At 36.0% G+C, this 22,716-nt stretch overlaps 1 protein-coding gene across 2 annotated transcripts in view; it reads right to left on the bottom strand.

Moving 5' to 3' along the window:
• Positions 1-22,716, bottom strand: part of ATP9B (ATPase phospholipid transporting 9B (putative)) — a 154,151-nt gene that overhangs the window by 20,298 nt on the left and 111,137 nt on the right. For both annotated transcript variants that reach the window (XM_032101826.1, XM_032101834.1), the window contains exons 13-15: positions 17,617-17,759; positions 9,164-9,276; positions 5,332-5,580 (exon numbers count right to left, since the gene is read on the bottom strand). In XM_032101826.1, coding sequence (XP_031957717.1) covers positions 5,332-5,580; positions 9,164-9,276; positions 17,617-17,759 — 505 coding nt within the window. The remainder of the gene's footprint in view (positions 1-5,331; positions 5,581-9,163; positions 9,277-17,616; positions 17,760-22,716) is intronic.

The raw sequence follows: 22,716 nt of genomic DNA, 5'->3' as shown, positions 1-22,716 counted from the left end.
ACCACATGCCCACTCTTGAACTCTGGTTGCTTCTGTCAGCAGTGTTTCCCCACTAGAACCCACCCAACCCTCTGAGCTTCTATAGTTCACAGCCCCAAATATCAAATACTTCAATTACCAGGGCACAGATTTCCATTCAAAGTCAAATTCAGAGATTTCATAAGGAAACTCTCCCAAATCAAGCAGTAACTGTGCACCCCACAACATCACCTAGAGCAGTACCAGCTCAGGAGGTGGAAGCAACTTCTCTAAGGAGGAGGGTGTTTCCTACTGAGTTGCCTGCGGAAGAGTGCATTTCCAGAGGGACATGAAGAGGCGAAACTTCAAAAGCACCATTGTTACAGACCATGGCCGCGTGTCCGTGTTTTGGGGACATAATCATCCCATTTGTTTAGAAGTGTTCATTTATGGAACCAAATCAAATCAAACAGCTTATGCACTGGGTTAGGGTTGACCTATACAATAATACATACTCTTGACTGCAGCTTCCATCAGGGGACATACTCTTTTCATCATACTTGGATATCGTGGGGCTGTACACCTCATTGCTAAGGCCATAGCCTCTAGCAGCCTGGCTATCATGCCCAGCTCCTGCTTTCCTTTCCTTATGGGCCAGACTATCATTTCTGCTCCCTAGCAGAAATACTGAACTGCTCAATATTTACAGTACTTGTTGCTCAAAACAGTTTATGACCAAATAATTGTCACTTTCCATGTACAATATTCTCTTTTGAGCTAACATAAGTTTAAGAAAAAGATCCACTGCCTCATGGTTGCAGCTGGCAGTTCTTCACCTCGTAGGGCAGTTGGGGAGTTCCACCACAGTTGTGCTCACAGCTTTCCTGGAGCCATGCTGTGAATCTGACCATTTTAACCAAAAAAGAACCTGTATAAATAAAGTCTTCAATGGTTTTGGCATATATGAGGGAGCAATTTGTAGGGTAAGAAAGAAGGACTAGAGACGGAAATTTTGTAAGCTAGTTTTGCTGCTTAGAAGAATTCTCATGTAATCCACCTAGACTTCTTTCAGAATATTTAAGAGCATCTTCACTTCAGACAATAGGATCTGCTTTCAAAATCAGACTGTTGTATAAGGTATACAGGCATTTTAAGTGTGGTATTTTTAAGTTAAGGCTATTGCTTTGCAAACAGAAAAGAAGCAGTGAGATTTCCTTTCCCCACTGCCTGAGTGTTCCCAACAGCTTCCAGCAGGATTGTTCAACAACTCATACGTGTCTCCAATCAGTGCTGGTTTGTTTATATTTATAAACAATGATTTTATAACTAACATTTGCAGTCCATCACTTTTCATAAAAAACCCTTCATAATTAAAATAAAATTATTAACTTAAAAATACAGCTTGATCATGTGAAAAAACTACCAATCAATATTCAAGACAAGCTATGGAGTAGTTATTCTTTGTGGGTCTCGAAGGTCATGCAAGTGATGGTTTTATGCTACTGAGTGATTTGCTTTTCACAATACATTGACAAAACAACACAATTAGTCTTGCTTCAATAAGCACACACAGTAAAATGAATTAAACAATACAACATGTCTCATACATTACAGCTTCACTTTTGTAAACACAAAAGCTGCTTCACTAAGGGCATATAATTTCCCTGTCTGTTTTTAAATGATTGGCTTTGTATCCTTGTAATTAATTTTAGCAACTCTGTTGTCTTTGGACAGAAACGTTGGAATTAAATAACTGACCACACTTTAAGGTAGTATTTAAATATTCAAGATCCCGGAATTAGAAATGCTTGAGACTATAACAGCACAGGACAAAGCATAACCAATAAATGGCGGGTTTATGAGAGTAAGCAGTCATTAAAAATCATGACTGATCAACCTTTTCTGACCAAGGGGAGCAAAGGTCTTCAAAGGCTCCTGTTCATAGCATGCCCTGAATTGCTTGGGTCTCTGACCTTTGAACTCTATCACTTTCCCTACTTAGCTTATATCCTTTTATGATTGTTCATTACATTAAGGTAGCTGGCTTTCTACAAATGGGCTGAACCCACACCTATGATGGCCAAGTCAAAGCTGGTTTTTTTTGGTTTTTTATTTTTTTCCTATGGGTTCTCAGTGAATGTTCATTGTTTGCTATGCTACAGCTGTAGAGGACAAGTGACAGACAAATGAAACTTTCCACTCTTTCAGAGAAAATGAAATATTGATCACTTATCATAAGAAACAAAGAGCCTGGCATAAGTAGGGTTTGCATTATGAATACAAAATCAGTTACTTATCTCAGGTTACTCCAACAATAGATAAATACATCTTTTATGATGAATGTTCCTACTTCTAAATGTGCATACTTTGTTATGGTTACATTATATCTGTATATGGATGCACACACATACACACAGACATGAGGAATTTCAAAAGAGTTCCTCAAGTCAATTCATTAAGTGTGTAGTGTAGTGAGCATATTGCTAAGCTGTTTATTATACCTTCCTACATGGAAGAATAGTTTATACTTACATAGTGTTCTCTGCTCTTTACATCCTATGGTGCGATCACACAATATTATATAATACAACAGACAACTGTGCAAATAACATCTTGTTACAAAAGACTGCAATCAAGCCAGATCCATAAACAAAATCTAAGAGAACAGAGTTGCAATGTCGAGAAAGTACAATGCATAAAACCAGTTAAGTCTATTAAATGATAATGTTGCTTATTAACCAAATATGTTGTGATAGGTCAGTGCTGAGGTTAAACAGAAAACATCAATTGAACCATTTTCCTAAATAAAGCTCCAGGGTGCAATATTCAAAGCACTTTATTCAATAAAAAATGCTTTTAAAATGGTACTTTGGTGATTGGGAAACATTGGCATCATCCGTCAACCTAACTGCAGGAAAGTTCAATAAGCTAAATAATGAACCATTTACATTATTTTCCTTAGGCTCCAGTGATTTGCAAACATTGCATCAATAGAAGTCTTTAAAAAATTATGATAAAGACCTGCTAGTCTTTCAACTCCTAGGCTTTTTTCTGTCATGCTGCAATTTTTATGCTGTTTACGTGCTTTTTGTGGCTTCATCTTTTTAAAAGACTTCATTTTAACATCAATTTCTCATTATATTACAGCATATTTGTTCAATATGATAATTTTACTAGTGTTTCAAGCATTATCTTTGAGAAACAAAAAGGAAATTTAAGGCTGCTTTAGAATGTAAACATTTCATTTCACTGCCATATAGTTTTAATATATGAGTTGAAATGATAAAAAAAAACATTATTAAAAGGATATCTGTACATTCTCTCCCTTGCAGCATGAACAGTTTCTTTGTTGTTGATATCTTCTTCCACCTCGTTTTCCACCCTGAGTCCCAGATCTCTTATATTAGCACTTTATCAACTTCTCTTTCCTTCCTTTTGTCTTTCCAAGGTCAAATTCCCTACTGTCTTCCCAGGGCACCACTTGTATAATTCTCGAGTCTTACAGCTACTTCCTTTAGGAAATATGGGAGGAGAATTGCTCTTCATGGTAGCATTTTCAGCTTTCAAACAACTGAACAAATGTACAAAAGCCCACAGGGAGAGACGAGCGAGCGGGAGAAAAACCTCACATAGTCTCTCTCAACTGCACATATCCTCACCTGATTTAGTAATACCTTTGGCAATTAAAGCAGAATGTTTACTTAATTTATAGTTGTCATCATATCTTCATAGGCAGATCCTTGCTCATGCAGTCATTCATTACACTCAGTAGTACCTCACAGGCTCATTAAACTGAAATATTTTGTAAATATGAATGCATGTGCAGATGAAAATTTGTACACGTGTGCATTATACAAGTCAAATTATACAACTACGTAACATAAACAATGCCCTTCCAGGATTCTCAAGTCATAATGGGGATCAGCTCACACTATTCAACACCACATACAGTATTATGGATTATTGATTTTAGACTAAGATCAGCATCTCAAGTCCTGCACAGAGTTTTATTTTTAAAATCGTTCTGACAGCCATTTTTCAGCCATCAAGAACCAGCCACTTCTTTATATTCTACAATCCTTTGACACTATGAATTGTTTATGGCATCTGAAATGCATGTAATGTCTGCCAGTTTGGTACAACATGAAGACAGATTTCATTTTATTTCTTGCATTCCTAAAAACAGTTGTTATAGACCTGTTACTTTTAGCATTTACAGCCTGCAGTTTGAACTGCTCAAGTTTTGTTAGCATTACATATGGTGACATATTAGACATGAAAACCAAATGTATACCATGAATAATACACTATGCTGTGGCAGGATGAAGTTTGTGAAAGAAATATTGTCTTGTATGGGATCAACTTGCACAGATAGAAAAATATTCAGGCTTTCAGGTACATACTCCCTTCTTCACATCTTACAGCAACCTTATTTTATTTATGACTAAGCTACTGGGGTTGCAACAACAACAGTACCTCCAGAAAATGCTAGAAGTTCTTTAAAACAAAGATGCTCCTCAACCTGCTCACTTTCAGATGCAAACCAACCTCAAAACAGTGTATTTCTCTATTTCACTTTATCAACTACACACATTTTTATAAAGTGGACTCTTTGCAGTATCTTGAAACATGAGCTTTGCCTCTCTCTTCTAGTATCTTTTTAGACTGAATTTTAGGCAATCAATTTAGGGCCCAAAATAGGATTATTCAGAACAATAACTCAAAACCAATGAAAACAATGGGATTTGTTTAAAATTTGGATTTCAATAGAAGTCAAAGGCATGTTTTTATTTAAATGGTGCTTTAAATTTGTTCTACACTTGATGCAATTTTGAAAGAACCTTGAAGATTATGAAGCTGCCTAGAGTCTGAAGCTCAAAAACTTTTCTACAGAAGCATTTGAGGTTTGATGGTTTTTTTTTTGTTTGTTAGTTTCTGGGCGTTTTGTTAGATTGTTTGTTTTTTCCTGTTAAGAATCTATACATTCCAGTACCTGCTAGCATCTCTAGCTAATGTATCAGGTTGTCCATCCCTCAGAACAGTTTCATATTCCCTTTAATAGCATATTATAATTCACACATAGATTAATGTTTTGAGAATAACCCTAATAATAAACCTTTAATTGCAATCCTCAATACAGTATTGACCCCAAAGCACTGACTTCACAGATCTTTTAGTCAAATAACTGAAAATGCTTTTACGCAACAAAGAAACACTATATCTTTCCGAAGATATAGAAAAAATAAAAACAGATTACTCTTAATTTTAAAGAACCCCCTGCCCAAAACCTTTTTCTTTCACAGCTCTTCTCTCTTTAACTTAGTTTACACTGTTCTTTAGGACATATAAATATTTTCAGCCTTGCATACCAACCTCATCAGGGCTGGAAGCCTGGTAAGTTCGATTTTCATCGCTGAAGTCCTGATCCACCTCTGCATACTCTGTCTCTCCAGACACACCAGCCCGGGATTCATATACTGGGGTCACATTGTGGCAGAGTGCAATGGCCTTCACTGCTTCGTGTATCCGACTGCTGACGCTCTTTCGAACTTTGGGGGCAGATGATTGAGGCTTCCTGGATGGCGTTGAGCTCGTACTGTTTCCACTGTTCTGAGAGTGGACCTTTAAGACCCAACACAATGAATAGTAAACCAAAGTTCAGAAATGGAAACAAAACATGAATACTTATATATCTATATCTGACTGTTCCCTTTACAAAGGTTGGTAAGTGATAAGCTAGTAACCATTTATTTATTTTTATATAATGTACTGTTAACTCATTCAGCTTGTGATTCTTAAAAAGCCTCATCTACTTTTTAAAATAAATGACACATAACTATGGGCTCATCCCCCTGCATTTGTAGTTAAATTTCAATAACAGAGCCTGAAGACAATTGAAAAATGTGAAATGAAAACAAGTATGCTGGAAAAGGGCTGAATAGACTGACTGGATTCTGCAGAAACCCCTGCTACCTCACTGCAGATTTTACATTTTTCAGTGACCCATCACAATAGTCCTTTCATGTCTTTTCATTCTATGAATTATTTTTTCCTTTTAAAAAAGAAGTATTTAAACCAGCCACCAACTGGATGAGTTCAGAAACATTGAGACAAAATTTCAAGGGTGCTGTTTTATTGTCCTTCTTCAGCTGTGCCATCAAACTGGAAAGAAACCCTTTTCTTTTAGATCTTCACCTACATCTCTATATATTAAAAGATCACCACATTTGTGGTAATCAGAAGAGATCAGAAGAAGAGATCAGAAGAGAACAGAAGAACAAAAGCAGGATCATTTTAAAGTATAAACATTAGGAGTCATTAAAATAGAAATATTGCTGATTTAGTTTATAACTTACACAATTTCTGTATTATTTGTAAACTAAGGCAGTTTTATATTTTTGCTGCAGGCTGAAACGTTTTTGTCTTGTAATTTGCAATAATCTAATAAAATAATCATGCAAAATAACAGTTTGACACATATTTGAAGATCACATTACTGTTGCATGACCATTAAGCTAGCACTGTTTTAAGTTATCCTTCAGAAACGCTCAGGCACATGACAGAACTAATCTTCCTCTGAAAAGTGCAATGCGTTTATAATTAGGCAAAATAAGTTGGGGTTGGGGGGAGGTGGTTATTGGTTTTCGTTGGATTTTTTAAAGTCAGCACATTAAATATATCAGCAGTACCACCACAGGCTCTTCTGTTCATTCCAATGTAACCCAGAAAACCTTTTCCGAATCCACGCTTTTTTCCTCCCGACTGCAATCTGCTGAACCGTGAACACTCTGCCCATCAAATTACAGTGTTGTCTAATAAAGGGTTTAACTTTCTGCTCATCTGGCACTGCTTTTCAGCTACTGCTTTAAACCTCTGCATTTGCATTCTGCTAACGTTGATGCCATTACAGTCACAAATAAATTAAGCTGATTTACTCCTTCTGAATTATGTTATGTTTATTGATGCTTGTATAATTTAATTTCACACAAATTCCATTAAAGATTATGCCCTCTATCACAAAATGCTTCCAGTGGGGAAATATAATCAGGTTATAATAGATTTGTGTGTTACATTAAGATGACAATAGTCTAGTAGGTCCACTGTAATAATAAAACAGAACACAAACAAGGGATAAAATCAATGTCACACAAGAACCACTGCCTAGTTAACCAGCATCTTCTATTATCATAGATTAAATAAAAAAACCTCACTATACTTTTTCAGATTGAAACAATTGTTTAGTAGTTGTTTGGTTTGTTACTGAGATTCCATCATTGTTCTGTTTTAACGAGTTGCTACTAACACAAGCATAATTAAAGCATTATTTAAACATAAAGTAGTGCTATATAAAGCTGACAAAAAGGACGTTCCAAGAAGGTTCTTTTCATCATCTACTAATAGCAGACCTACGTTTTGGTAATCTTTTCCCCACAACTGAGAAGAAAAGGTTCCCTCACATTTCTTATTTTAAGTATGTTACAGTTAGTAAAAACTTGTAACCATGGTTACCACCCATTAAATTTTACAGTAAATTAGTAAAAGCTGTAAGTAGTAAGAATTCCAGGAATTGTGCAATTCTTTCAGATAGCATATTTAACTGCAAAATATAAAAACAGTATTTGTGAGCATACCTCCCCTAGAAGACTGGTGCTTAGCTGTCAAACTCAGACCAAGGTGTGCCAGCTCAAGACTGTCAGTTAATATTATTTAATGCTACAGTTGTTACTGTGAATACTCAAATGACACATTATAAGAAAACCAGGTTTGGGTGATTTTTATACCCTTAGTCAGTAGGAGTTAATTTCAGTAACACATCCTGAACCAAATTCAGACTGCTGATCTTTAGGTGAAAGAGCTCTGTATCTCATTTCCAAGGCATGATTACTGTATCTCACTTACTATTCATGACAATACCTACTAAAATTTAAGCTGAAATAGATTTGTCCAAGGAAAAGAATTCAAGAAGGGGATTTGTTGAATTGTATAGATAGGAAATAATTAAGAATTTAAGTTGCAAACTTAAAACTTACACATTTCATCACTCTTTTCCCTCCTGTCTCTCCTCCCAAAAGCTACAAAGTATTAACTGGGTCCAGTGTGGTGTTAAATTAAATTTTTATTTTTATTTTAAGCAAATAAGAAGGGAGCCATAGTTCACAACACAGCACAGCTAGATATTCCAATCAATTTTTGATCCTACAGTCCTCTTACAAGAGAAAACGAGGACACAGACAAGGAGGTCAGTCTACAAACAACTGGGTCAGGCAGTCATTTTGTGTATCCAAGTTAACTATGGAAAATAACTTTTATATAATTTTTATTATCTGCAAACAACATGGAAATACTAGTTAACCTTTCATTTGTTTCCTCCTCTGTCAATTTTCCTAATTTTTGGTTCAAAGAATAGAAATAAAAAATGAAGCACAAAGTTCATCCTAATCTCAGAGTAGAATCAGGTGTTTAGGAAGTTTGTTTGCAGCAAGCACCCAAAGAGTTTACATACATGGGAAATGCAAGTAATGCTTGCAGAATTCCACCTTCCTCCCTCATTCATCCCACAACTGACCCACACAGAGACAGGGAGTCACAATCCCCTTGCACACTTTCCAGACCACGCACTCTTATACATCACAGGAACACTTCGTTCTCAAGCAATATGAAGTTTTCCATTTTCTCACACTTTTCCCCTGCCAGTTTTATGCTGTTTGAAATCATCTTAATTTTTTAAAAAACCAAATTTTAAAAATACCTGTGTAAGTTTTATTTTGACAACTACTGTTATACCATTTGGTTATACCAATTAATGTGGCTTTTCGATGTCTATTCTTGATGAGTATCTTCAAAGATATAATTACTGTTCATGTTGTTCTGGACACTTCCTTGTAATTTGTAGTCTCAGTAATGAATAGCTTACTCTTAGATGATTTGGCAGGAGAAAGACTGCACTGCACAGACAGGTTAATAGAGATTTCTGCTAGTGGAGAACAGAAAAGTAAATCCCTTTAAGCGGGTATTATGAGGAACTTTGGAATCAGGAGAGAACTATGTACTGTCTCACATTTTTCCCACCCATCATATTTTTTAAGAGATACCTACACATGACAACTTCCATAGCATCTCAAATTCTAGACATCATCATTAACAACAATGCTTCAATGCTGTTAAACTCCCCTCCGATACTAAATGTAAATGATTTATGAAATACCTGTGAATAAGAGTTTATAATATGACTCTGTATTTCATCCATTGTGTCTGTTCCATAGGACACAGTACCTAGGTGGAGGCGCTTAAATATCATCTCATTCTGTGTAAGTGTTCCTGTAATAAAGGAGAAGTATATCACAAAGCAGTGAAAAATACTGCGAGATGGCCACAAACACCTCCTCCCCCTTCCCCCATCCCCCCAAAAAATCTTTCCTTTGGAAAGAAGGAATGAATCACGAGTTAGCATCAATTTAGTTAATTAAAGGAACGTTTGTGGAGAAAGATCAGGGTTAGTAATTCTGGAAGAAATCACTAGTTCCACCTGCAAGCTGATTTTGCCAATAACTATATATGCAAACTTGAAGAGACAAAACCTTTTCTTTATATACAAAAAATTGAATTTGCAGTATGTGGATAGAACTTACTCTCAAAAGCCAGTGCAAGAGTTTGCACCATGTATCAGAAAATCTAAAGAAAAAACCCCCCACAACCCCAAAAATTTATACAAATTTCCCACACTTCATTTACCAAAGCAGACATTTGGGCAATTGGGCACACTTCGTGTTGTCTAGATGAAGTCATTAAGACCTAACATTACTTCAAATTTGACAGATACCGCCTCCAAGCGGAATTAGGCAGAATGAACAAAATCAGTGTTTTGTGTGCTCACTTCACATTTTTAAGAAACGACAGGGTGTCAGTCAGACTGACACTGCATCCACCTCTGCCAACCAGTCACGTCCTCTGGTTTGGAAAACCTCTAATTGAACGGTGGGGGCTTCAGCCTTGCCTGATGGGGTACGTGAGGCAGAAAGGGGTCACTACTGCCTAGCTTTCCATGGTCAGCTCACAAAAGATTATTTTGATAATGGCCCTTCCTAAAATTTTTTTCCTATGGCTACTCAGGCAGAGAAAGTATAAAAATAGCATAAAGCTATTCCTATATTTAACCATACAGTATTATGTCATTAAAATGCATGTCTGATCAAAAAAAAAATAAGCAGAACATGGTTCCAGAGTAGACACTCTTGAAGCTTCTACAATATTTTTAAAATGGAGTATAAGAAAATTAACTGGAAACAAATACTGTGGAATAAAATATTTCATATTAATTTTATTTATCTAAATTATTTATTTCACATCTTTATCCCAGTATGCCAAAATACATGGTAAGCCACATGAGGAGAAAAGGCTAAAAGCATGATATATGCTATAACTATTATCTGCAAAACAACGCTGTCTGGCCAGTTAGCATCCAGTTTATGCACTTACCAGGGCTAGAACTATCAGAGATCTTCAAAGATTCATTAGGGCTGTAAAAGTCTCATGTCTTTAACACTTGCATTTGAGATGTCTACCACTCCCACTTCCTGGTGATAGCTGTACAGCGACACTTCATCTCCACTGTTGGACCACCACCCTGCACTATCAAACCCTGACTTTGTTTTATCAGTACAAGATGATCATTCCAAATTTCCCCTTTACCACTAAATAATGACACTTCCTATTTCCTTATCCTTACATGTTGTTGAGGATTTTTCTTTCTATAGTCATATTATTTGAATTTTAAAAAATAATTAAAATAAGGTTTATGTGAAACGCATCAATTCTCTACAAAATATGCATAATATTATTAAAAATTTACATGAGAAGCTGAACATTCCCAAGGCTGGAAAACAGCCCAGGAAGACAAAGTTCCAGATCTCTAGAATTAGCAAATTGGAAATTTTTGGTTATTTTTATACATGGGAAAACAAAATTATTTTATTTTACAGTCATCACATAAACCCATTTTTCTACCTTTAGAAGCTGTACTTTTATTGAGACCTTTTATTAAGTTTCATTACATTTTTTACTTTGATTTGAGACTAGAAAAATTCAATCTCCAGTTTGCACATGAGAAACATGAAAATTTCCACCAATAAACATGAGAGACTAAAATCTCCATTTCCAAAAGAAAGCAAAACCAAAACATACACACTGTGCAAAAACATTCAGTGCAAGAAATTTCCAAGCCAGTCTTTATCACCTTCCTAACTTTCCAGGCATGCTAATACCTTCTCACTGCCCTTGACTTTGCCAAGCCTTTGAATTAAAAAGCCTCACTCTAGGAGTTGTGAAAGTAAATGCTAGTCAAAGGGTGAGACAGCAGGCAACTGTCAAACCCACTTCCCACTAGTTCTGTAATTGCTGCTTGGGAAAACTGAGCAGGAAACAAAATCAGCCCTATGATTATTATATGGAAAGATTATTTCTTCTGACAGCACTAAATCAGTCCAACTCCATAGCATGCTTGGTGAGAGAAAGGTAGATAGCTGGAAAATTTGTGTGTTCCACTCCCTCTTTCTCAGCAAGCAGAGAAGAAAAGCTTCTGCACAGAAAAGTATGGATTTTCCTATCTTGCAATCAACAGGAGCCAGGGAAGAAGGTTTAGGAGAAACAGGTGAGGAAAAAGAATCAACAAAGACATGGAAATAAACATTCCGGAAATCCGGATTCAGTATCTGCATCTTATACATCTCTTACACAGTCCTTTTTATCAGCTATGTTAATAGGAAATACCCATGACAAATAACTACAACAAAAGTAAAGAAAAGAAACAACAATTCCAGTTTGCTCATGCTTCTCAAGACTAACATGAGACTTTCAAGAACAGCCATAATAAACCTGATGTGTTGTTAGACAAACAGGGGTAGCTGAAGTTATGAAAGGCCTCCCAAAAGCTACTGAAAAAAACCCACCTTAGCAAAATACACCTTTTTCAGCCATCCACATGGAAATACAGTTTCATCACGTGTGCAAATTAAGAATTTACTTCTAAGTTCTTCTAACGAATGAAAGGCCAAAATGGGACAGAAACATTCCCAACAACTAGTTCCATATATTACATAGTGCCAATCAGTCATGTTATAACTTTAGCAGCAGTTTTGTCTTAGATTTTAGTGTTTTAGCTGAAGACTAATACTCCATGACAGAAAAACACGTCTTGTATTTTATGCCCCCAGATGCAAAGATTTCAATATCTAGAGGCAGATTTTCTAATATAGCCCACTTTTTGAACAAGAAAAACAACACAAAACTAAGTTCTCTTAGTCTGCTCAAGGTGGTAAGTACTATAGAACAGTGAAGGAACTTTCTATTTTTAACAATATTTTTTTAAGACATAGTTATCAATTCCACACTTTCAGGACATTTCTAATATAAAAAGTTATTAGATTTTTAAAAGCTTATTTTAGAAAAGCTTCCAGAAATTACATTAGTCAACATATGATCTACTACTACTATTATACATTCTTGAACTTTGCTCTGGAATGCAGGTACCACACAAGGAAAATAGCCTGACAAAAAAGTTAGCATAGAATTGCTGGAGAAAAATTTAGTGTGTTCTTTAATGAAGCCAAGAGCTTTTTTTCCCCCTTCATTCCTACAATTGTATCATTAAACACAGAGTAAAGCAGGCAAAGAGGAAATTAATTTCTAAGGAAAAAGTCCTGAAGGCATCATTCCTTGGGTGGCAACAGATGTGATTCACAACAGAGCAGCAGAGATTTTTTTGTTGTTTTTTGAGAAGCAGATGCAGATCATTCTGATCCTGTATTACTAGCTGGCAATTTGGACCAATACCAGCGATCTAAAAAGTCCAAAACAAGAAAAAGCAAGAAAATATGTACAGCAGAAAAATTAGTAACTTTGTGAGAAATTAAGAGGAGGAGTAATTCTTCATATAATATGAGTACTTTGTTGGAGCTAGTTGCTTAAACAGATAAAAAGTCAGTGTAAATCTGAACATTTCTATGGAAACTTTTAGGGAGATCAGGCCTAATCAGTCTAGTAATTAGACTGTTGACAACAATCTGGAGATACAAGTTTTTTCTGTGAACCCTGGAAAAAATATTATCTGGTCTATAATATAAGAAGAAAATGAAAAAAACTCATGGTAAGCATACACAGTGTATGTCTGTTTGCTCAGCTGCTCCATTTATGAATACTGCATAAACATAACCACCACAAAATCTCAAACCAAGTAAGTCCCAGTGCAACCCATTAAGCATGAGGACAAAGACCAAGAGAGCTGAGCTATGCCTAATCTTTCGAGGCAGAAGGTCACAGTAGAGGTAACAGGTAAATGGGGGGCACTGAATTAGGGAGTACCACCCCTAAACCATGACACTCAGTACCTATTTCCTCTGCGCCTTCTGTCTCCCACAAGCACAATACCTGTGTATCCAGCAGTGCAAGAGCAACATCCATCCTCAATGGATATTTTCAGTGGATGGGAGTCCGACAGAAGACAAAAAGTAAGGATTCCTTAGTTGGAATCTCCCTGTAGGATCTCTCCATCAAAATGTTCTGTATCTAGTCTGCTCTAATCACTCTGCAAACCTAGTGGTACTAAAAATCTCAGAGGCAGAGCATAAATATATATCCATCTAAGTAAAGGAAGGAGATGTTATTCCATCAACGTTTTTTTAATTACTCTTTCTCTCTAGTTGCTTACATTGAAGAGGTAAAGACTCAAAGTATAACTAGAAAGATTAATTTTCAGAAACAATTACTGAAATTCACTGTTCTAATAGTACATTAGGCACATTTAACAAAATGGTCCATATACACCAACCTCTAATACATGGCTTTTCCAAAAAATTCAAGAATCCCATTGCTCTATTCATCTGTTCAATGTGGCTATCTGTTACATACCTCATTTGGTCCAAACACCCACTAAAAAGTTAATTACAGAACCCAAATACAAGTGCATGCCTTAGTAAGTAACTACACTTGGAAGACTACATGTTTGCTTTAGCTGAACACACCAGTAGTTGTTGTGAATAGCAGAAGGTTTTCTATCCCACATCCTAAGCAACAAGAACTCTCATTAAATATTGCGAAGTATCATTAGTTTTTTTCACCATTAGAGTTTTTTGTACCCTGGAGAGGATGAGATACCATGCTCATGCAAACTGCTACCCACCATCATAACGGATGACGCCTTTCTGTCAAACTTATATGAGATTCAAGTCCGAACAACATGGCATTTTGGGTAATGGCTGCTATAATTAAAATGTGAGTCCTAAAAAAACTGTTGTTTTACTGGTGTTTTTAGTAATGGCTTTGTTCTACATGAAGATAAAAACTCCCTAACAAAGGAATTAATGTATTGCTTTAATAGGCTGCACCCTGAGTTAAGTTTTAAAATTTATGAGTTCTCTGCAGCATTGTTCTTTAAACAATGGCATTGTCAAATGCAACCAGTGAGAAGATTAAAGTTCTCCCAGCAGATTAAGTACAAATTATCTGTCCTCCTGTTTCAGCATCATTTGTTCATTTATCACATAACGTCTAGTATTTCTGGTCAGTGTCAATATGCTCTGCATCCTTGCAGTTAACAGATGTCTTCTCTTGTCGAATGAATTACTTTATGTTTCACGCACTGGTGGCCGCAGATGTGTCACTATAGCAACATCATTAATTTCAGATCTTACCGGAAACATGCACTCCAATCAAACCTAATTATACCACATTGCTTTCTTGTCCCACAATAAGGAAACTATAATGCAATTATTGGGATACTTCATTTTCTATTATACTGTGGCAAATGAGAGAGCCACTGTGATGGACGCTTCTTGTCAAAAAGCTTATTGATGAAGCACAAACCCAATTTACAATCATACAAAGGACTACCTTGCAATTATGTTAGTAATGCAATGCTCCTTAGACTCAACAACTAATTCTCAATCATTTCCAGTGAAGCTTGGACCACAATATAAGATTTTTGCAGACAGTTCTCTGGATTCCCTTTCCTTTTCAGTATTGAGAAAAACTTCACCTGTTTACATTTAACTAAATCAGCCTTTTAGTGCTGCTTTTTGGTAGCACCCACTTGGGCAGATGGCTACAAAACTGACTCCCCTCTTTATCCTCTGACAGCCAGGCCTTAAGTGGACAGAACAGAATCAACTGGTTTCTATGACTAGAAATGAAAATTCAAATGAGAAAGTGCTGAGACTAGCTCTTATAAACTGTATAATCATGCAATGTCAATCATGGATTAAGAGTACAGACTTTGTTCATTACCTAACAGTATGTTTCACGTTTACCATAAAATGCAGAATGAGAACAAATGTATTCAGGAAAGGAAACTGGAAGCAGCTACCAACATACTTGGGTAAAAAGTACATTGTCGATGTGTTTGTCCAGAATGAAGAACAGTTTAAAATTTGCGGGGCACTTAAGATTATTAAACAGAGCAGTGTTTCCCATCTCTGCAAGGCACAGTCAGTGGTGTGAATCTGGTGATGTCTCCAGGACTCCTGGCTTATTTTCACTCACATCAGCTCTCAGCTGACACTCGGGTAAAAATGCCTAGGGTGAGACTGCTGACTCTGCTTCTTTCCAGAACACTTTGAAGCTACTGCCCTAGAATATGGCCTTTACTTTCATTTTTACATCATTATTGTACAGATTCAGACCTTCCACCACAGCTCAGCAGACCTCAGTCCTCTGAAAAGCCTTTGAGGGGGAACACCAACTATCATCCAAACGCTATAAAACAAATTCCTGGTAAAAGTCTTTTGTCTATTTAGCACCTTTTAAGTATGCACTCTGTGCTGCTTCTTAAACAGAACTACTGTGATTGCAAGAGGCATGATGTAGGTTGAAAAAAAACCCAACCAAACAAAAAACCCCAATTAGATGCATAACAGGGTTGTTTCGCCTTGTATATACAAGTCAATAAAATGTATCCTTTCAAAGATTCATGAATGTAACACCACAGTTCTGCTTTGAAAAATCCAGTATCACTAAATTTTTTGTGGATTTTTTAAAGGAGAAAAACTTTGGTTTTAATCACTCTTCTATTAGGTTAAGTATAAGGGTTGTCTTCCTAAAAGTAGAACAGTGGCAGGTTTTTTTGGTTGGTTTTTCAAACAATCCTCTAACTCTCAAACAGGGTAGTAAGCATCAGAGACAGAATATAATTTCTGCATTGTAGAGTTGTGCAAACAAACTGTTAGTATTTTATTTAGCAGCACCTAAGATTGTCAGTGCAGTTTAACTCTAAGTAGAATACCTCAACACTTGAACTGCGTTTCCAGTTTGGTACGGTAACTGGAATCTCTACCAGCAAAGTTTAAAAAGTGTGTATTGGTTTTGCTTAGAAAGTATTGCTTTGTAACTAACTTTGGAGTTCACTTTGTAAGTGAAATCTACTGCATTGTTTTGAAAATGAATTATTTTTGAAAGTACTTCTTTTTCCAAACATATGCTATAAATTACGTATTTCAAGTCTTCAATGTGACAGCACTCAAAGTTACATAAATTATCATGATGAAGGCTGCAATTAAAATCAATAAGCAGTTTCAAATAGCATACAAATCATTAGGTAACTGAAATAAAACTTGTTAAAAGAATCATTCACTACCACACTACAATTAGCAATATACTTTTCTTTTACAAAATAGAAGAACAGCATTCCGATGTATATAGGATAACAGATGTGCCTATAGAAGAAAAAAGGAAAGTGTGTTTTGAAAATGTGACGATATATTATATTTACACTTCATTTCAAATATGCAGTAATGGAAGTGTTAGCATGGGAGGGAACACAGAACTATTTCAAACAGAAGGAGATATAAATTGTGTATTATGCTTTCTGAACAGTATAACAGAGGCCAACCCCTGCCCTCCCCAGCAGCTTCTCATGATTTTGAACTATATTTTACTTAAAACCACTAAAAGAATTCTTCAAGCTTTTCAAGAAAAACTTTTTCAGTTCAGAAGTTAAGCTTCTATAAAACCACCCCAGTATATCTACCAGAAATTATTTATTTAGTCTCAGAAAGAAATAAGAAAGCATAACACAAGCTATTACTTCTTCACACTCTCAGTACTTACCTTGTTATCCTGGTAAGGGTTGGGAGTTCCAGTATACCAGGTGAGATACAGTAACAGGTTACAGTTATGAAGGTGAAATCATTCAGCAGCTCCAGAACTGGTCTTGGTAGCATAAAGAGCAACTAACTTCACTGGGACAGCAGATGTCATTTTGGAGGCTGATCTCATGACTTGTTTTGGAAATGACTTGCTCTCTCAAAGGCCATTCTTAACTTATTATCATACAATGTTGCAGTAGCAATGAAGTGCAGAATAAACCAGCATCCTGTGTGCTATTCCAGAGTCTTTTCAGAGGAAGACACATGGTACTCTTACTCATGTTGTACAGTGTTGTCTTACTACAGAAGAGCTGTTCTCACTGGAATAAATCAGAGTACTACCAAATACTGACTTTAACATCTAAGTACTGACCTATCAAGTAAAAGTCCTTAACCTGTGTAAAATCTTATTGAGAAACAAGAATCAGTAGTCTAAATCTACTCTTACATTAGCATATTCAAGTACAGAATTATCTTTAGAAATTTTATAAAAGTTATCATATTTCAGAATGGTAACCTGATATACCTGTTTTATCCGTTAGTAAATAAACTAATCGTCCCAACTCTTCTGGTATGGTGCTAGTTCGAACAACTGTTCCAGGAATATTGTCATCTTTCATAATCATCCACCCATAGGCTGCCTTACCCATGTCCAAGTTCACACGTAAACTGCAAAGGAAATTTATACCATAATCAGTGTGAATATTAGGCAAAGTGAAAGTTATAACCATAAAAATAAAACTAGAAGTTCTTTTTAGGATATCTGAAAAAAAAAAGATATTAAACCTATATGCACCAAAACTTTGGAACAATGCTTTTTTTATGTGTTTGTAGAGTACATATCACATTAGAAATTCAGGCTTCATCCCAGACTTTTAGAAGATATTGCAATACAAACAAATGCAGTATCATGCATTCTGCATGAGACAGATTGCAACACTTCATGAAGACTCAACATAATTACATTACTGCTCTTATACAGATGGGTGATGTATAGCAAGAACAGATCACTATTCAAGTCACAGTGTTTATCTACTAAAAAAACCCAAACATCACCTATGTTTTCTTTATGAAGTGAAATTACAGATATTTTTGTACCTTTTCAAGTCACTGGTTTTTTGGTTTTTTTTAAAAACAACCAACAACATTTTTTCTTTAGGACAGTCCAACTATATTTGTCAGCTTCTCTTTCCCAACAAATCAACAATATTTTTGTCCTTCTCAAAATGTTGCTACAGAGGGTCCATTGCAAAAAGAGAAAAGTGCTGAAGCAGCAAAATGCACCCTCATGTGATAGCATGTTGGCATGAAGTAATCTTTGGGTAGCTCTCTGCTATAAAATCTGCAATTTGCAGCAAGTTTTACTGATTATACATAGAAGTCCAAAATCAAAAGTATGTTTTTCTAGTTCATTCTGTACATTCATTTTTTAATATTTCCATGCCCACATCATATAAGAACTAAGATGCACCTTGTATTCCTATGTTACAATAAAAAAGTCTTCACTCATTTAGTCACATTGCTCTTCCCCATAATAAAATGCTCCAACACAAAACTCTATCCACCTTGTTCTAAACCATTAAAATGCTACTTTCCTTTAGCTATTCACCATGTTCCTGCTATCATGTCAGAGGAGCAGTGGCTAATAAATAGGCATGTGTTAATTTTTCTTGACTCTGCTGTAACAGAAATACTGAAAAAATGGGTAGGACAGTAGCTACATGAACTACTGAGGTCACTTGGTTGTTCAGCCTGGAGGAGACTTAGGAGAAACCTCATTGCAGTCTACAACTTGCTCATGAGGAGAAGAGGAGGGGCAGATACTGATCTCTTCTCTGTGGTGACCAGTGACAGGACCTCAGGGAATGGCCTGAAGTTATGTCAGGGGAGGGTTAGGTTGGATATTAGAAGAAAGGTTTTTTGCCCAGAGGACAGTTGAGTACTGGAACAGGCTCCCCAAGGAAGTTGTCGCAGCACTGAGCATGACAGAGTTCAAGGAGTGTTTGGACAACACTCTCAGGCACATGGTGTGACTCTTGGGGATGGCCCTTCGCAGGACCAGAAGTTGGACTCGATCCTTGTGAGTCCCTTCCAATTCAGCATATTCTGTGATTCTGTGAACTATTTGTAGCTGATTTGCCAACTCAAGAGCCCCAAGTTAAGCAACAGGTTTATGGTAATGTAACTCTTAAAACTGTTCAAAGGTACCTATCAAGGTTAAAATACTGCAAACGCACTTCAGACCTTTTTGTAACAGTCCTGACATCATCTTGACTTTACAGCATAACAAAATGAGCAGCTACTAGGAGTTTTCATCTGTCATCTTGGAATCACAGCAACAGATTGTGAATTACCTGAGGTTAACAGCGGAGGGAACAGTGAGTCACAATCTGCACTATTCCATGAAGAAGAGATGCATTTAACTGGGATTGTGAGAGCATCTGAAATTTCAACACACACTGAAAAAAAGTTTATTCTACATCCCCTGCCTCCTGAATTTGTACAGCAGAAGACAACACATGTTGCAGCATAAAAAGAAACATACCTTTTAGATACAAGATTCTTGACCATTTAAGATGGTATTTTATGATTTAATTACCTGTTATTTTCCCACCAAAATCATCATCATCTGAAAATTGCTGTTCTCTCTGGTGATATGCCCCAATTAGTCCTGCATATCTTCCCTAATTTCATCTGTCTTCAGACATGCACATACATGTAACAAAAGGACAGACAACAGGAGGACTCTACAGATTCTTTTTACTGAAAATGCTACAGCATAGTGAGAAAAATACTGGAATACACTTGCCTTACAGTGGTTAACTACAGTTCTACCCTATCTTACTCAATCCAGAGTCGGTACTGTGCAAACTGTATTATTATGCTTGTCTGTTAACTTTCAGAGCAAATATGAAACCCAAAGCAACACACCTCACACTGAAACCAAAGGAACAGCAAAAGATTTACTCCTCTTAGGGATGCGAATCTGCTAGTTAACCAGTCATGGACAAAGGATGCTGTACAGCTTGACAAGGGAAACACGAGCACACTTTATTTAAAAACAGATGGACATTTGCTCTAGCCAGGAGCAAGTGGATTAACTGAACGATGAAAGCTGCTCACCACCCCACTTCAAAGAGGCATTTAGGCTATAGTTTTTTTTGTGCCTAGACTACCAAGACAGGAATTCTGAGATGGACACTCTATTTAAGCAGTGCAGTCTCAGACATTCACATAGCTGCTCTGCCAATGGAGATCTACAAAGTTGTTCAGATAGGAAAAACTGTGCTTCAGTAAGATTAAATCAGAAAAGTCTCTCAAAGATGAAGTGCAGTGCATATCTTCATTTGCACCTTTTATAAGCATGTGTATCACCTGGTTTTGATGTTCTAAACACTCTATGCATTTAACTATCATATACTTGAATACAATTTAAAGGTAAGAAAAAAGAAAACAAAAACAAGACTCCAACTTCTCTTACTGAGCAGGGAAGAGAAATCCATATTTCAAAGCATTAAGGCATTTTAGGAATTACTCTAGCTTTCCAGCATGCACTTTTAAGTGGAACAGAATGTACCCCCTTTATGCTGATGAACCCAATAGAATGCTGGCACTGCTGGTCTATAGAGAAATAATGTCTCCCCAATGACTAGGACAATATGAGACAGCTTCTGGCACACAGAAAGATATTGGGTACATGCTTGAATTGTTAAGATGAATAAAGAATTAAACAGGAATAAAAATGAGTGCTATAGATTAATTTTTTATTATTAATTCTAAAATTTGTACACTGTATCCTTCTCTGACTTCCTTCACTTGGTGCTTTTTGTCTTAGAGGAAATCTTTGTCTTTGAAATCATTGTAGCAATTGCTTAGTACATTATGGTAACTGATGCAATACTAAAAATGATGATGGACTATTAATAGTGAGTTTGCTTTTGAAACTATAAACCTCTCCAACAGAGCTTCACAGGAATGGATAAAAATACTTGACTGAAAAGTCCAAGAATTTTTACATATGAAAACGAGGAGACACTAGCCCTACTCAAAATAAAGCTACTTTCAGTGCCTGATAATATTAGCTATCATTTCTCTTAATTTCTTCGCAGACTTTAGGAAACCGCATTATATAATCAAAACATTTTAAATTCACTAGTTTGCAAATTCTTCTCAATTTAATCCAATTAAACAACCTTCAAACACATCAGTTATTCATGAAAACACACAAAACAGCATCCAATGTAACATTAGCAACTGTTGCATTAGTAACACTAATTTTTAGCAAACCAATTAACATGCAATATTTAGGCACAGTATGTTAATACAGCAACTTGAAGGCTGTTGCAGAGAATGAGCATCTTTAGCAAACACAGTAATAAATTGTTTCTTGTCTCCCCACCTCAGCACTAGTTACCCTAGAGCAGGCAATCCTAAGGCAATTTTTATTCAGCCTGGGGATTTATTCCTTCAAGAGCCAGGGTGGCATTCTCTGCAACTCAGCTTCAGAACAAAGAAATAACACATTTCAGAATCCACTCTGCTTTTAAAACCAAATAGTTCTGCACTGATTCCCTCAAAAACACCACCAGCATTTTAGATTAAACACTCCTATTTACAGGACTACTAAATTTCATTTTTTTCATCAATTGTAATGATATTAGGTCCCCTTCTAAAGGTGTCTGATTTTGGTTTTTTTTCAAAAGGACAAATTTGCCAATAAGCAAGGGCCTCCACTGAGGAAATTTGACAAATACATTTAAAAACTCCAGAAACATTCTACCATTCATGACTTGGTGAAAAGCAATCAAGACCTAATGAAGTTAGCAAGGACAATTTTGTGAACGAAGTGGTATCATGCCAAATAAAATTCAAGTATGATTTTGAATCAAAATTAATGCTAGGTTTTTTTCTAACTTCCTGAGCAGTTCTGTATATGTAAGAGTTTTGTAACAAAAAAACCCTGCCACAACTCCAAATACAGTATGAGTACCCATAGTGGTATCTACTTTTTAAAATAAACAAAGAAATACAGTCTTTTTTTATTTTCAGGACTTCCTTCTATGTGAAAATGATACTGAAGGTGATATTTAGGTCCCATTATTATCCAAAACTGTACCAAATGCCCCATGGCTACCCCCAACCTTCTTAACGCATCCCTACTTTCTTGAAACAGCCATAAAATATACACAGATACATGCATTATTCACACTCTAGAAAAAAAAAAAAGGAATAATTTAAAAATTACTGGTCAAGAAACAACCAAAAATATTTTAACTTCAACATGCCTGGAAAGTTAATCTTCACAGAAAGTGATTTTTTGGAGCCCAGTAACTGGTATTAACTGGCACTAAACAAATAAAAATTGAACAAAACAGAAGTTACTTCATTTAAGCACAATATTATATAAAGATCTAAGCAGATAAAAATCAACCTATAGGTCATCCCTTTAATTTCCCCATCTCTTATATTTTATTTGATGAGGAAACTGGAATATAATATTCCCTTGTGTTTTGTCCACTATATATATATTTTTATTTAGTTTTTTCTGCTATCTGTCTGACACTCCCAAGAACAGCCTCAGAACTGTGCTCCTGTTTGCTTCGTAATTGGTCTCACTACTTCTGTT

Source organism: Corvus moneduloides, chromosome 1 (genome assembly GCF_009650955.1).
Source record: "Corvus moneduloides isolate bCorMon1 chromosome 1, bCorMon1.pri, whole genome shotgun sequence".
In the NCBI taxonomy this organism is placed as follows: domain Eukaryota; kingdom Metazoa; phylum Chordata; class Aves; order Passeriformes; family Corvidae; genus Corvus; species Corvus moneduloides.
This window is presented reverse-complemented; position numbering and strand designations above follow the sequence as displayed.